Source organism: Hemibagrus wyckioides, linkage group LG13 (assembly GCF_019097595.1).
Source record: "Hemibagrus wyckioides isolate EC202008001 linkage group LG13, SWU_Hwy_1.0, whole genome shotgun sequence".
Taxonomy (NCBI): Eukaryota; Metazoa; Chordata; class Actinopteri; order Siluriformes; family Bagridae; genus Hemibagrus; species Hemibagrus wyckioides.
The window spans coordinates 22,100,179-22,113,907 of NC_080722.1; the positions used below are offsets into that span (position 1 = coordinate 22,100,179).

Here is a 13,729-nt window from a genome sequence, read left to right on the forward strand (position 1 = left end):
TATACACTCTAAATAACAATAGTTATATTTGGAATTTAGGAGACATATTGTCAGCAGTTCACAAACAAAACTAACTAAAAAACTAAAAAAACAAAACTGTTCATCTCACCAATACATGCACCTGTAAGAAAAAAACATAAGAAACTGATTTTTTTGCAGTGGTCTCTTTTTTCCCCCAGAGCTGTAGATACTTTATTCATCCCAATGGAACATTTACAGTTATTGTACTTTACACAAAATAAAAAAAGGGTTGAGGGATAAATCTCATTGGGTAGATGGTGTAGGAAATAATCAACGGCATGAAATATTTTTCATGTCTCTTCTCTCAGTCACACACATACACACACGTACACGTGTGTTGTAACAGTTACTGCTTTACTTGTGTCTATTACAAAGCACTGACAATGGAGACATCGATTTTAAATAAACATCTCTATACAGGAAAGTATTTTAAGCATATGTGTTATGTTTATTCTCATGCATACACAAAGCCATGGAACGTAAGAATGCATGTACACTGTAGATCACATGTGTTATCATTAATATGCTGTTTGCATATTAAGTATTTGCCGAATAAAAGCGTTTTAAACTGGTTTTCAATGAAACACACAGGAGAGTTTAATTTATTTCCGGCTTCTGGCTTGATGTCGCTTCCGGATGACGCAACACCTCCGCGACAGCTCGACCAGTCGGTGATTCATTCTGGAGCGATGGCCGGGGGATGTGTCAACCAAAACGATCGAAAAACATGAAAGCAATGGATTAACACGCTTAAACTTTTATTTGCAGTAATATTATAGACTAAGAGGAATATCGAGCGAGTATGAAGCTGATTCATAAAGACATCGAGAAGGATAATGCCGGGTAAGTGCATTTGACAAGTGAAAATGTGGACGCGTGTCACAAACACACATCTAGTGCACTACATATAGTGTGCAATCTACAGAGTGATACAGGACATATGAGATATCCGCACTACGTAGTGTGAAAATCTTGTGAAGGATTTGTTGAAGTTTGGAAGCACTTGTTTACCGGTGTGATCCAAACACAGCTGTTCCCTGGTCACTTCCTTATGGGACACACAGTGCACTATGTACTGTGGAGGGAGCTATTTGTAATGGAGCCTAATCCGCATTTATTTCACTTTATGTCAATTATTGGAACAATAACTCCCTTAAGGGGCAGCATGGTGGCTTAGGTGTTGTGCACTATTGTCTTACAGCAAGAAGGTCCTGGGTTCGAACAGTCAGGGGCCTTTCTGTGTGGAGTTTGCATGTTCTCCCCATGCCTGTGTGGGTTTACTTCAGGTACACCGGTTTCCTCCCACAGTTCAATTAGGTTGATTGGTAATTCTAAATTGCCCGTAGGAGCGAGTGTGAGTGTGTGTGGTTGTCTGTCTATATGTGTAGCCCTGTGATGGACTGGCGACCTGTCCAGGGTGTACCCCTGCCTTTCATTCAATGTGTGCTGGGATAGGCTCCAGCAGATCCCCGTGACCCTAATTAGGAAAATGGATGGATGTGACATAGTGACATAGCTAGCATTAGACAGTGTCTAGAAATGGGATTTCATGCTCTGCCCTTGATTAGGTAATAGTGAGATATTGGGACAGAGCCTGGTGAATCCAAACTTATTATTGTTTAGGAAATGTAGTGCACTATGTCGGATGATGACGATGATGATGATTATGATGAAATTTGATACCATGGAGTGCACATGTATAGGAAGTAGGGAGCTATTATTATTTTATTATTAGACATATAGGTGCAGGATGTAAAAGACTGTATTTGGTACCTTTTGTAATGCACTAGGGGGCAGTTTGGGATTGATCCTTAATAATGAAAATGTGTCAGTGTTATCGTGGTTTATTCTTTAATTACATCTGTCTTGTGTGTTGCTGAAATTGTATTTGTCAGTCAGGTGACGCTGATCCCCGAGGAGGCGGAGGACATGTGGCACACTTATAATCTAGTGCAAGTGGGCGACAGCCTGAGAGCATCCACCATCAGGTACCATAGCCCCATGCACACATTAGCTCACACTTCATTATTACATGCTTGACTAAGGACGTAGTTCTGTTATTTATGATCCTGATCGTGTCCCAAACAGGAAGGTGCAGACAGAGTCGTCTACGGGCAGCGTGGGAAGCTCGCGAGTGCGCACCATGCTCACCATCTGCGTCGAAACCATCGACTTTGACTCACAGGCATGCCAGCTGAGAGTCAAAGGCACAAACATTGAGGAGAACCAGTATGTCAAGGTCTGCCTTATGTTTCATTAATAATGGCACCCTTATAAAGGTCTGAAAATGTTGTCCAAGCCATATGAGACAGTCATGTATCTTAGAAATCGTTCCTTTAGCGCACTATTGATCTGTTTATAGCTGCTCTTTATATTAAAGTAATCAACAACTTCTGACCAATCAGAATCCAGAATTCAAAATCAGTGTATTCACTTTTCTATGTGAAAGTCTAATTCACACTTCTGTAAGAAATCACTTCCTCCTTCACCTGTGTGTGTGTGTGTTTGTTTGATTGGTCAGATGGGTGCGTACCACACCATCGAGCTGGAGCTCAACAGAAAGTTCACTCTTGCAAAGAAATCGTGGGACAGCGTGGTGCTTGACCGCATCGGTAAACTTCTCTAGAATGCAGTTATTAGTAACAGAGTTGCTACAACTAGTGCTGTAAACAAATGCATTTAATGTGTTCGAGTGCTGCTTAGTGATTCTAACCCTTGACCCCACAGAGCAGGCGTGTGACCCCGCACAGAAAGCAGACGTGGCAGCTGTGGTGATGCAGGAAGGTCTGGCCAACCTGGTGCTGGTGACTCCGGCCATGACACTGCTGCGAGCCAAAGTGGAGGTCACCATTCCACGCAAGAGGAGGGGAAGCTGCGCTCAGCATGAAAAGGTCAAGACTGAGTACAAAAAACAAAAACAGACAAAGAAAAGGAATGCTGGACCAGGAGTCCAAAACTATAGGACTCCTAGGAAATAAGGAAAAAATACAGTACAGTTTTTAGTGTGTATATATATATATATATATATATATATATGGCAACCTATAGACCCTTCAAATTTTCCAAAAAGGGGAAAATTAGTCTCAGCTACCCTCACAACAAGCCCTCTAGCACCACCAACAGGGAAAAATTGGTCTTTACAAGAACAACTCTTCAGTAGAATGTTGTAGAAATACCATTCAACTTTTCTCTGGTTCTGGACAATCAGAATCCAGAATTTAACACTTCTTTTACCGTTTCAGGCCCTGGAGCGATTCTATGAAGCTGTCATGCAGGGAATTCTGAGACACTTTAACTTCGACGGTGAGGCTTGAGTTTGTAGGATGTTTTACTATCAAACCTGCGCATGTTACTCATCACGTTCATCTATACCTCTCTCTCTCTCTCTCTGTCAGTGGTGAAGTGTATACTGGTGGCAAGTCCGGGTTTTGTTAAAGATCAGTTCATCACATACCTCTTCAAAGAAGCGGTGAGGCAGGAGTGCAAGGTTCTTCTGGAGAACAGGTCCAAATTCATGCTAGTGCACGCATCATCCGGACACAAGTACTCTCTCAAAGGTTTGCGTTAGCACTTGTTTAGCACACCACATGGAAAAAAAACACTGAATAAAATACGTAAATACTGTTTAATTTTTTTAAAACGTTTCATTTTGCTTCCACAGAGGTTCTGTCTGATCCGACCGTCACAAGTCGTCTGTCTGATACGAAGGTATTATCATCTGGGTTGTATGTAATTCAGAGCCTATAGTCATTTTATAGTTTACCACTAAAATCTTTGTGTGCGTGTGTATAGGCTGCAGGTGAGGTAAAAGCTTTGGAGGATTTTTACAAGATGCTGCAACATGAACCTGATCGAGCTTTCTACGGGTCAGCCAACATTTTATTCTCGTTCTCTGTAATGTGTGTGTGAGATTGAAGGAGAAGGACAGATCAGATTATCTTCTTGTGTAACAAAAAGTATTCCGTCATTATTATTCTTTACACAGACTGGCACACGTGGAAAGAGCGAGCGAAGCATTAGCCGTGGACATCCTATTGATCAGCGACACACTGTTCAGGTGACGAACACATTAGTGTTTCTGTTACATTAGCATAGCTCCTGTCAGCATGGAAAATGAGCATACGTGGTTTAACTGAAGCATTCTATGGCCTTTGTATTAGACATCAAGACATAGCTACTCGGAGCCGATATGTCCGTCTTGTGGATAACGTGAGGGACAACGGAGGAACAGTCAGGTAAAAAAAAGTTTTACATTAGAGGTCAGATGTTAAGGCAGTAACTTCCTTACTGCTCAGGCAGTATTCTTGCTTAAATGACACACCTTCTCAATGTGATACGATATAAAACTCCTCTCCTCCCTACTGAGCTAATGTTCTACCATATCACTATCAATAGATTATTATTATACAAATGTTGCTATGGCTACATCTTTTCACTCTCTTCTCGTTGCTTTTGTTGAACCCATTCCTTCACTGCTCACTGTAATTCAAATTCATTAGTATAATTACATAATTATCCCATTTTCATCGAGTAGCAAATGCAGGAAGCAGGAAACCTATTATTCATGGTACGTTGCCATGGTTACGAAGCATAAGCCGATGTAGCAGTTACGTTTCTGACAGGATCCACGTTAAAAGCTGTGATAATTTGTGAACAGGATAATGTTGAACAGTATTCTGTATTGTGTTCATTACTTTTTTCCTCCGGTTTATGTTACAGCCTCACTTTTAATGGATAAAAATGTATTTACTTTAATGAAATAGTATATAGTTTCCTAAATAATATTTAGTGTCCGGGAGCTTCTTCCGCTCCTCTGTGAGCTTGGATGGTGAATGTCACCATGTTTTTACTTAAAGCTATTTAGCTCTGGATGTTGTGAAATCCTGATTTTACAGTAAAGTAGAATGAATGTGATGAAAAAGTAATTTGGTAATCTCATTTTTCCTGCTAACTTATTTCTATTTTTTATTTTGACTTCTTTTCTGAAGGGTATTTTCAAGCTTGCATGTCTCTGGAGAACGTAAGTAATCCCTGTTCTACATTTCTACACTTTACATTGGTAAAAAAAAGTAGAAATAAATAATCTCTCTCTCTTGTCAAACCTGCACATGTTATTCATCACATTAATCTGTACCCCTCTCTCTCCCTCTCTATCTCTCTGTCTCTGTCTCTCTCTCTCTCTCTTTCTATTGTCAAATCTGCGCATGTTATTCATCACATTCATCTGTACCTCTCTCCCTCTCTATCTCTCTGTCTCTCTCTCTCTCTGTCTCTCTCTCTCTCTTTCTATTGTCAAATCTGCGCATGTTATTCATCACATTCATCTGTACCTCTCTGTCTCTCTCTCTCTCTCTGTCTCTCTCTCTCTCTATTGTCAAACCTTTGCGTGTTATTCATCACATTCATCTGTACCTCCCCCCCTCTGTCTGTCTGTCTCTCTCTGTCTCTCTCGCTGTCTCTCTTTCTATTGTCAAACCTGCGCATGTTATTCATCTGTACCTCTCTCTCTCTCTCTCTATTGTCAAACCTGTGCATGTTATTCATCACATTCATCTGTACCTCTCTCTCGCTCTGTCTGTCTCTCGCTCTCTCTCTCTCTCTATCTCTCTGTCTGTCTGTTTCTCTCTGTCTGTCTCTGTCTCTTACAGAGTTAAATCAGCTTAGTGGCGTGGCAGCCATCTTGCGCTTCCCCATTGCTGATCTCTCTGACGCTGAGGAAAACAGCAGCTCCGATGAAGATTGATGGAAAGAACATCCAACATGAAATTTAACACCACAAACACCTCACTAAACACAACTTAAACATAGCTATTCCATCATTATAACAGCTAGACGAAACGTGCCTTTAATACCCAAATATGGTCAAACCATCAAAAGTGGTGGACTGATACAATATAATAAAACAAGTGAATATAAAAGTAAAATATTCAAAGATTCAAGGAATAAATTCAGCACTTCACCCTTTAGTCAGTAACCAGCTGATTAAAAAAGCATTGCTTAACTCTATAAAATCCTTATTAATAAGAAGGATGTCAATTATTTGGAATTTTTTGGGGGTGCCAAAAGGAAAGAAATGGAAAGAATAAACTGAGCAAATGTAGCTTTTGTTTTACTTTCGACTGTAAATAATATGAACATGTTACTTTCAATAAAACAGCTGCAGCATTTGAAAAATGTAAGAAAGTCCTGTTGGATTTATTGTGCATGAATGTTAACCACGTGAACATGGCAAGTATCTTATCAGAAGTAAAGTGATGATAAAAGAATTTATATTTATAGAACATGACTTCAAAATTCTCCCAGAATCCTGTCAGGTTAGCCTATGTTAGCTAACTGAATTGCAATTAGCAGTGAGGAATTTATTTATTTATGTCATCCAATCCTAGCTAGCATTAGAAGTAAAGCTAATGCACACAATACAGAATGGCCTCAATGTTCACTTCGATTCCTATCAGGTTAACTGTTAGCTAACTGGCTAGCAATTAGTAGTGAGTAATGATTGCATTTCTGAATATTAAACATCTCAGAAATCCTTCCATGTTAGCTCATGCTAGCTGGCTAGAAATGAACAGGGATGTTTACATGTGTGAAGATTTAGAATCCTGTCAGAAGCTTGTCAAAATAACTCAGTTTAGCCAGCTAGCTATCAACAGAAGTGAAGATAATGAACGTTATGGAATATGACCTCCAAATCCTGTCACATTAGCATGTTAGCAAACTGAATAGCAATTAGCAATGGCGAATAATGGCATTTATGAATATTGGAAATCTCAGATAACACGAGTTCATGTTAGCTGACTAGTTAGCATTAGACGTGAAGATAACCATTAGGGAATAAGACAATTCACTTAGTATCCTGTCAGATTACCTTGTGTTAGATAGATAGATAGATAGATAGATAGATAGATAGATAGATAGATAGATAGATAGATAGATAGATAGATAGATAGAAAAAAATCTGTGATGGTTAGATGGTATATTAGGCATCTCCAAGACAGAAGAAATAAAATCCTGAGTCAGAATAATTACTGGTAAATTCATACAGAAACGTCTCTGTCACCCGCTGGATTTTTGGTGACCATTTTTTAATGGATTATGAAATATGTAGGACAGACAAATTAAGGGCTCTTATAAGGCAGCATTTTATGCAAACTTCAGGCGTGAGTAAATTCCTTCGCATTTCTGAATACAGCCTAGGCAGTAGTTTTAATATTCCAGACAAATCATCAACTTCATTTAGTTCATTTTCATGGGACAACTTCATCCTCTGAGCCACTGCAATGAACGGTGTACTGAAGACAGTAATGTTGCCTATACTTTATGTTTCATATTGCTCCAGCCCTAGTAGGTACTAGCTATTGTTATGTTCATTTCGGAGGGCACTGGTAGCCTTTCAGCCAAGCCAAATCCTCCATGGTGCCCCAGTGCAGGTACATTATAGCCAGAATGACTGCTATATGCATGATCTGGTGACTGTTGAACCAGTAGTCAAAGGTGCCAGGGCTGAAGCGCTCAGGTACCCGCAACACGTTGACCAGGCCACCCATCAATGCCAGCACATCCATGATGACATAGAGATGGAGCGACTCTGGGTTTCCTGTGCCGAGTTTGAACCAGCGCAGGAAAAACAGGAAAGCCCGGAACAAGGCTTGGAAGGCGAACGATTGCAGACGTCGAGCACCGCTCTGAGCTGTTAGCGCATCACGGACACCGCGGCATGAGAAGAGCACGTAGCCAAACATGGCAGCATGGCGTGCCCAGGGTCGACACAGGAGAGTGATGTGCACAATTGGCAAAGCACCTGCAGGTAAATAAGCAAACAGAGCAAGAAAAGAGTGGACTGTGAGCTTGTTGTGTGAGTATTCTGTGCAAATATTAGAGTATGTGCGAATGTAAAAGCAATTTGTGTAAATGTAAAGGTTTTTTGTGTGATGTGAAAGCAATATATGGAAACAGTAGACTGTTTTGTGTAAATGTGAATGTTTTCTGCGAAAGTAAGAGCGTTTTGTGCAGTCTTGCTTTGTTAGAATGTGAGTGTTTTGTTCAAAGTGCATTTTGTGCAAATAAGAGAGTATTTTGTGTGAAGGTGAATGTTTTGAGAGATTCTATGTGATTTTTGAGTGGTCTGTGCAAATGTCAGAGAATTTTCTGCAGATTTCTGTGGACTTGATAGGTTTCTGTGTAAATTCTTGAGAGAAGGTGAAAGGTGTTTTTTTGTGCTTTGTGACAATGTGAGCTATTTCTGTGAATGTGAGTAATTGTTAAAACATGAAAGTGCAAGAACTCTGTGTCAGATTAACACATTTTTTAACAGCAGCTACGTACACTATATTGCCAAAAGTATTCGCTCACCCATCCAAATAATCAGAATCAGGTGTTCCAATCACTTCCATGGCCACAGGTGTATAAAATCAAGCACCTAGGCATGCAGACTGTTTGTGAAACATTTGTGAAAGAATAGGTCGCTCTCAGGAGCTCAGTGAATTCCAGCGTGGAACTGTGATAGGATGCCACCTGTGCAACAAATCCAGTCGTGAAATTTCCTCGCTCCTAAATATTCCACAGTCAACTGTCAGCTGTATTATAAGAACGTGGAAGCGTTTGGGAATGACAGCAACTCAGCCACGAAGTGGTAGGCCACGTAAACTGACGGAGCGGGGTCAGCGGATGCTGAGGCGCATAGTGCGAAGAGGTCGCCAACTTTCTGCAGTCAATCGCTACAGACCTCCAAACTTCATGTGGCCTTCAGATTAGCTCAAGAACAGTGCGCAGAGAGCTTCATGGCCGAGCAGCTGCATCCAAGCCATACATCACCAAGTGCAATGCAAAGCGTCGGATGCAGTGGTGTAAAGCACGCCGCCACTGGACTCTAGAGCAGTGGAGACGTGTTCTCTGGAGTGACGAATCGCGCTTCTCCATCTGGCAATCTGATGGACGAGTCTGGGTTTGGCGGTTGCCAGGAGAATGGTACTTGTCTGACTGCATTGTGCCAAGTGTAAAGTTTGGTGGAGGGGGGATTATGGTGTGGGGTTGTTTTTCAGGAGCTGGGCTTGGCCCCTTAGTTCCAGGGAAAGGAACTCTGAATGCTTCAGCATACCAAGACATTTTGGACAATTCCATGCTCCCAACTTTGTGGGAACAGTTTGGAGCTGGCCCCTTCCTCTTCCAACATGACTGTGCACCAGTGCACAAAGCAAGCTCCATAAAGACATGGATGACAGAGTCTGGTGTGGATGAACTTGACTGGCCTGCACAGAGTCCTGACCTCAACCCGATAGAACACCTTTGGGATGAATTAGAGCGGAGACTGAGAGCCAGGCCTTCTCGTCCAACATCAGTGTGTGACCTCACAAATGCGCTTCTGGAAGAATGGTCAAAAATTCCCATAAACACACTCCTAAACCTTGTGGACAGCCTTCCCAGAAGAGTTGAAGCTGTTATAGCTGCAAAGGGTGGACCAACGTCATATTGAACCCTATGGATTAGGAATGGGATGTCACTTAAGTTCATATGCGAGTCAAGGCAGGTGAGCGAATACTTTTGGCAATATAGTGTATATATATATATTTAGTGTGGCACAATGGCATGCTGTGTGAATGTGAAATTATTTTATTGTTGTTAGTGTTAAAACCTTAAAATAAATCACATACCCACGTACTAAACATCTCTCTTTCATTTCAGAAACTGTTAGACAAATAAAACACGACTGGTTCAAGAGCTCGGCTGAAGTTCAAAGTTCAAAGTACAAAAATGTGCTCACCTAGAGTGTTTACAAGGCAGACACCGAACATGTCGAAGCAGAGCAGGGCATCATAGACTCGAGCTCCGCCTTCATGATTCATAAAGATGTGATAGAGGACAGAGCCAATGGTGGGAGAGAGGCAGGCTAGATAGTGCACAAAGCAAAGCCACTGGTCATCCACTTCGGACCAGGGAATGCTGAGAGGCAAAAGCAGCAGAAAGCAAACAAAAGGAACACCTGTAGGAAAGACCAGAAGGACCTTCGTAAAGTCTAGCATAAATTATCTATATAGCAAGAAGATCTGCAGTGTGGTTAAAGTGTATGTTAATGTAAAAGTGTCCTAAAATTATGTCCTTCCATAGTGCACTAGCCACTTTTAGTGCACTCAGTGAAATGCACAATTAATACCCAGATGCCATGCTAGAACAGCCAAGAGTGGAGGTGTAGAACCCTGAACACACATTCAAGATGAAGTGCACATCATGGACATGTAGGTAATCCTGCTCCTGTATGGAAGCTTAATGTTCTTAATCACTGTAATGTGCTTAAAGAGGGCTGGTCAAGGTCAGCCGAGTGAACTCTCCAGATTTCTCACCTCAAACCAGATATTATGACCTAATTCTTAAAAGTAATCTTAAAGCATTTTTGCACTCGACCATAGTGTGATGTAATACCAGTGAATTCAGTGTTCACTGCCGTTAACTCACAAGCGTTTCGAAAAGTACTGCGAATATTATTACTTTGAGTTACTAATAGCTATAGTTTTGAGACAGAAAGAGTTGTTAATAGCCATGTAGATCTCTACTAGACAGCACAAAGATCAATGGGAAAATAATGGGAGTTTTTTTGCTATCTTGTAAATTTCTCACATATAGAAAACCTTCCTCTTGACTTTCAATCATGTTTAGTCAGATTTATTACAAACATTCAAATACACACTTGGAGAAATCCAGTTTTCATATACATATATTTTGAAAGAAGTACTCTCTAATCTATGTTTTCGAAGCTAGTCTTGAGGTACTTGGAGAGACGTATGCTAGTGTACTACTATATGCTAACATTTGTAAAGTACACTTGAAGAAATGTATACTCTCAAGTAATATTAGTCTTTGATAGTTTTATTAGGTTTTATTTATTTATTTTATTTATTTATTTATTTTATTTATTTATTTGTTTTATTAGGTTTTATTTATTTAATTGAAGTATGTTTTAATCCAGTATTCTAATATCATTGTGAACATATGTAACTGTATTTGGAGATGGACACCAAGCAAACCGATTACACTAGGTAGCACGTAGCTGTTTGTTAATAAACGTGTAAAGTGAAAGTGCAACAACAGTGAAAACAATTCAGAATGATCAGGAGCATCAATGTTTACCTCAGATATGTTTGTAGGTTACTGAGAAAATGTCTAGATTTCACTGTAATTTTACTTAGCACTGACCGCTAACCAAACCTGAGCACAACTTTTGAACTCAGACAAATTAAGCGTCAGGAGTCAGATGGAATCTTTGGTTTATGCCTTGTGCCTGTTTGTGATAAAGATATATATTTTTACAACTTTTTTAAGCTTAAATAAACCAAACATGACTGCGTTGCTAGCTGGCAAAGAAATATTAGCCATCATGCTAATTTAATAACTGGCGTTTCAATGTTTTATGCTGTGGGTGCTGAGTCCTGCGATTACACGCTAATTATATTCCCCCCACACAGATTTAGTGCTAATCCAACCTAATGCCATTTACACACATTAGTGTGTTAGCCAATGTTCTTGAGACATGAGGAAGTGATCTGTGTAAAATTTGCAATGAATTTGACTTTTTTTTTTTTTACTATGTGTAAGTGTAAAACTATAAAATGTGTATACTATTGCAGGCAAAAAAAAGCATGGAATCCTAAATTAAATAAAGTAAAAGTATAGGATGTCTGAAGTGTTTCAGAAAGTGTTTCAGAAGTGTTTCAGAAAACCATAAATGCATAACTATTATGCCAGAATGCTCAAAAAAGTTTGACAGTTGCAAAAACAGCATAAGGATTTATATTTAATAGCAAATGGTGAAAAAAACTTCCAATTTCCACAAAACTGTCCAAAGAAAGATCAGTCCAAAGGCATCAGTGAAGTTCTGTACCCTTACCGTGCGTGTAGATGTTTCCAAATTCATTGTGCAGGTAAAAGAGACTCCATAAGCATCCTGTGCAAGTGGCCGCAGGGCGATATCCGGTCAAAACGTACCTGTTGAACTGAAGGTGTGGAGGAGAATTCTTAAAGTCCAGGAGTTTCGGTACAGTGAAAAACACCATTGTTGTTCCAGGGCAACTCTCAGAGCCATCAAGCACACCAAACAGTAGTCACGCAGCAAATGAACCATTTATTACAGATCCATAGGCTTTGAAAGTACAGTTCAACAAATCCATGGCTTTGGATGAACACCACTGCACTTGTGCACTCTCAGTGTCCATCAAGTCTGGAGATTTGAGTCTCACTTATGACTGATCTATCACTCAGGACTTGCAGTGAGGCATCCTGGACAAGTTCACTCCCCTTCCTCCACCTGTATTTAGTGTGGATAAAGCTTAGAGTGCTCCGCACACTGACCTCTAGGTAGTAATCCAACGGTCAGTCTAGCCTTTTATTTATTCTGCATAATGATCTTTTTGGCATGTTTTGCTCTTCCACACTTATTGAATGAGGTAGTCATTAGGTGTTAATGCTCTATAATGGCAGTTCCATATACAGTCCCCTCCAAAAGTATCGGATCAACGATGCTGATTTATTTTATTTTATTTTTTGCTATACACTGAATATCTGTTTCGAGAGCAAAAGGTGTATATGAGATGATTTCAGCTCTCATGTCCTGCTTTTATATCTATATCTTTAGACATATTATTCAATATAACACGTTGTAGAAAGCCACCTAGTAATTTCGTGAGCAAAAGTACTGGAATTTACAATTAAATAGCATTTAATATTTGGTCACATTACCTTGCTTTCAAGCTGAGGACCAAGTGATAGTTTTTAAACTAAAGTTGTTTAACACATCTAGCTGTAAATATCATAAAATTGTAAACATGTATGGAAGGAGTCTCTAGTGTCAGACATAGCAAAATAAAATATATAATCATTCAGCGTAATGGATGAAAAATGAGTGTAGAAGCCATATTGTAAACCCAGCGCGCAGTGATTAATGTGATCATTACAGCTTGGACTATTCATGAAGCAATCTATCGGCAAAATAATACACTCTGAGTGATTTATTTCAAGGTTTTTCATCTTCTCACTCATACAGTATATCCCTGAAGTAGTCTTTTATTTTTCAGTTTCAGTTTATTTTTCAAAAAGATTTTAACGATTTTGAGAATTTATTTTTATGATATGTTTTATAAAAGTGGTAAATAAAAGTTTTATTAATGTTGGTAAACATAAACATTTGTGAAATAATAAACCTGCAATATAACTACTTTTTTTATTTGGAAATTTTATTTATTTTTTTAAACAGTGGCCCTAAAAATAGTTTTTATTCTTAATTTATATTGTATGCAAAGGGGGAAAAGAAATATAGATTCAGAATAGAATCTATAGAATAGAATAGAACAGACAATGATAAATTTACAATAGTTACTAAAAACATCATCAACAACAACAGGACACACGTTAGTTCAATCTTCTTGTGGATCAACCTAAAAAAAAAAAAAAGATCATGTTTGGATGTAAATTCTTTGATACTGAAGATAAAAAAATTAAAGCTGCAGTATGTTTTCCGTTGAAAACGGAATGATAGTATGATAGTGTTGTTGAGCAAGTGTGAGTGTAACTAACGTTATGAAAGTTTCTTCCACAAGTTGTGTGCAATAACACATTTCTATGAGAAGGTTTCCATAATTAACATACTGCACCTTTAAAATTCAGTCAAAAATGAAATAAATAGTATTTATTTAGTTGTAACCTTATGGCTATGTGTGACGTT

At 39.2% G+C, this 13,729-nt stretch overlaps 2 protein-coding genes across 3 annotated transcripts; one reads left to right on the forward strand and one right to left on the reverse strand.

Moving 5' to 3' along the window:
• The first annotated feature begins 659 nt into the window (after positions 1 to 659).
• pelo (pelota mRNA surveillance and ribosome rescue factor) lies at positions 660 to 6,195 on the forward strand. 2 transcript variants are annotated; one of them, XM_058405410.1, is made up of 13 exons: positions 662 to 864; positions 1,917 to 2,009; positions 2,110 to 2,260; positions 2,543 to 2,633; positions 2,749 to 2,912; positions 3,264 to 3,324; positions 3,417 to 3,578; positions 3,683 to 3,729; positions 3,814 to 3,887; positions 4,007 to 4,078; positions 4,182 to 4,256; positions 5,010 to 5,041; positions 5,670 to 6,195. In XM_058405410.1, the coding sequence occupies exons 1-13, from the start codon at positions 824 to 826 to the stop codon at positions 5,762 to 5,764; spliced, it is 1,158 nt and encodes a 385-aa protein (XP_058261393.1). In that variant the 5' UTR covers positions 662 to 823; the 3' UTR covers positions 5,765 to 6,195. The 2 variants fall into 2 exon arrangements, 1 of the variants encoding a protein (XP_058261393.1); XR_009206279.1 differs by lacking the exon at positions 3,814 to 3,887 and having other exon boundaries at positions 660 to 864; positions 5,670 to 5,776.
• A 1,129-nt stretch (positions 6,196 to 7,324) lies between these two features.
• paqr4b (progestin and adipoQ receptor family member IVb) lies at positions 7,325 to 12,065 on the reverse strand. The gene is made up of 3 exons (XM_058407036.1): positions 11,900 to 12,065; positions 9,782 to 10,000; positions 7,325 to 7,822 (listed from the first exon to the last, which is right to left on the reverse strand). Exons 1-3 carry the CDS (start codon positions 12,063 to 12,065, stop codon positions 7,389 to 7,391), a joined length of 819 nt encoding a protein of 272 aa, XP_058263019.1. The 3' UTR covers positions 7,325 to 7,388.
• Between the last annotated feature and the right edge of the window lie 1,664 nt (positions 12,066 to 13,729).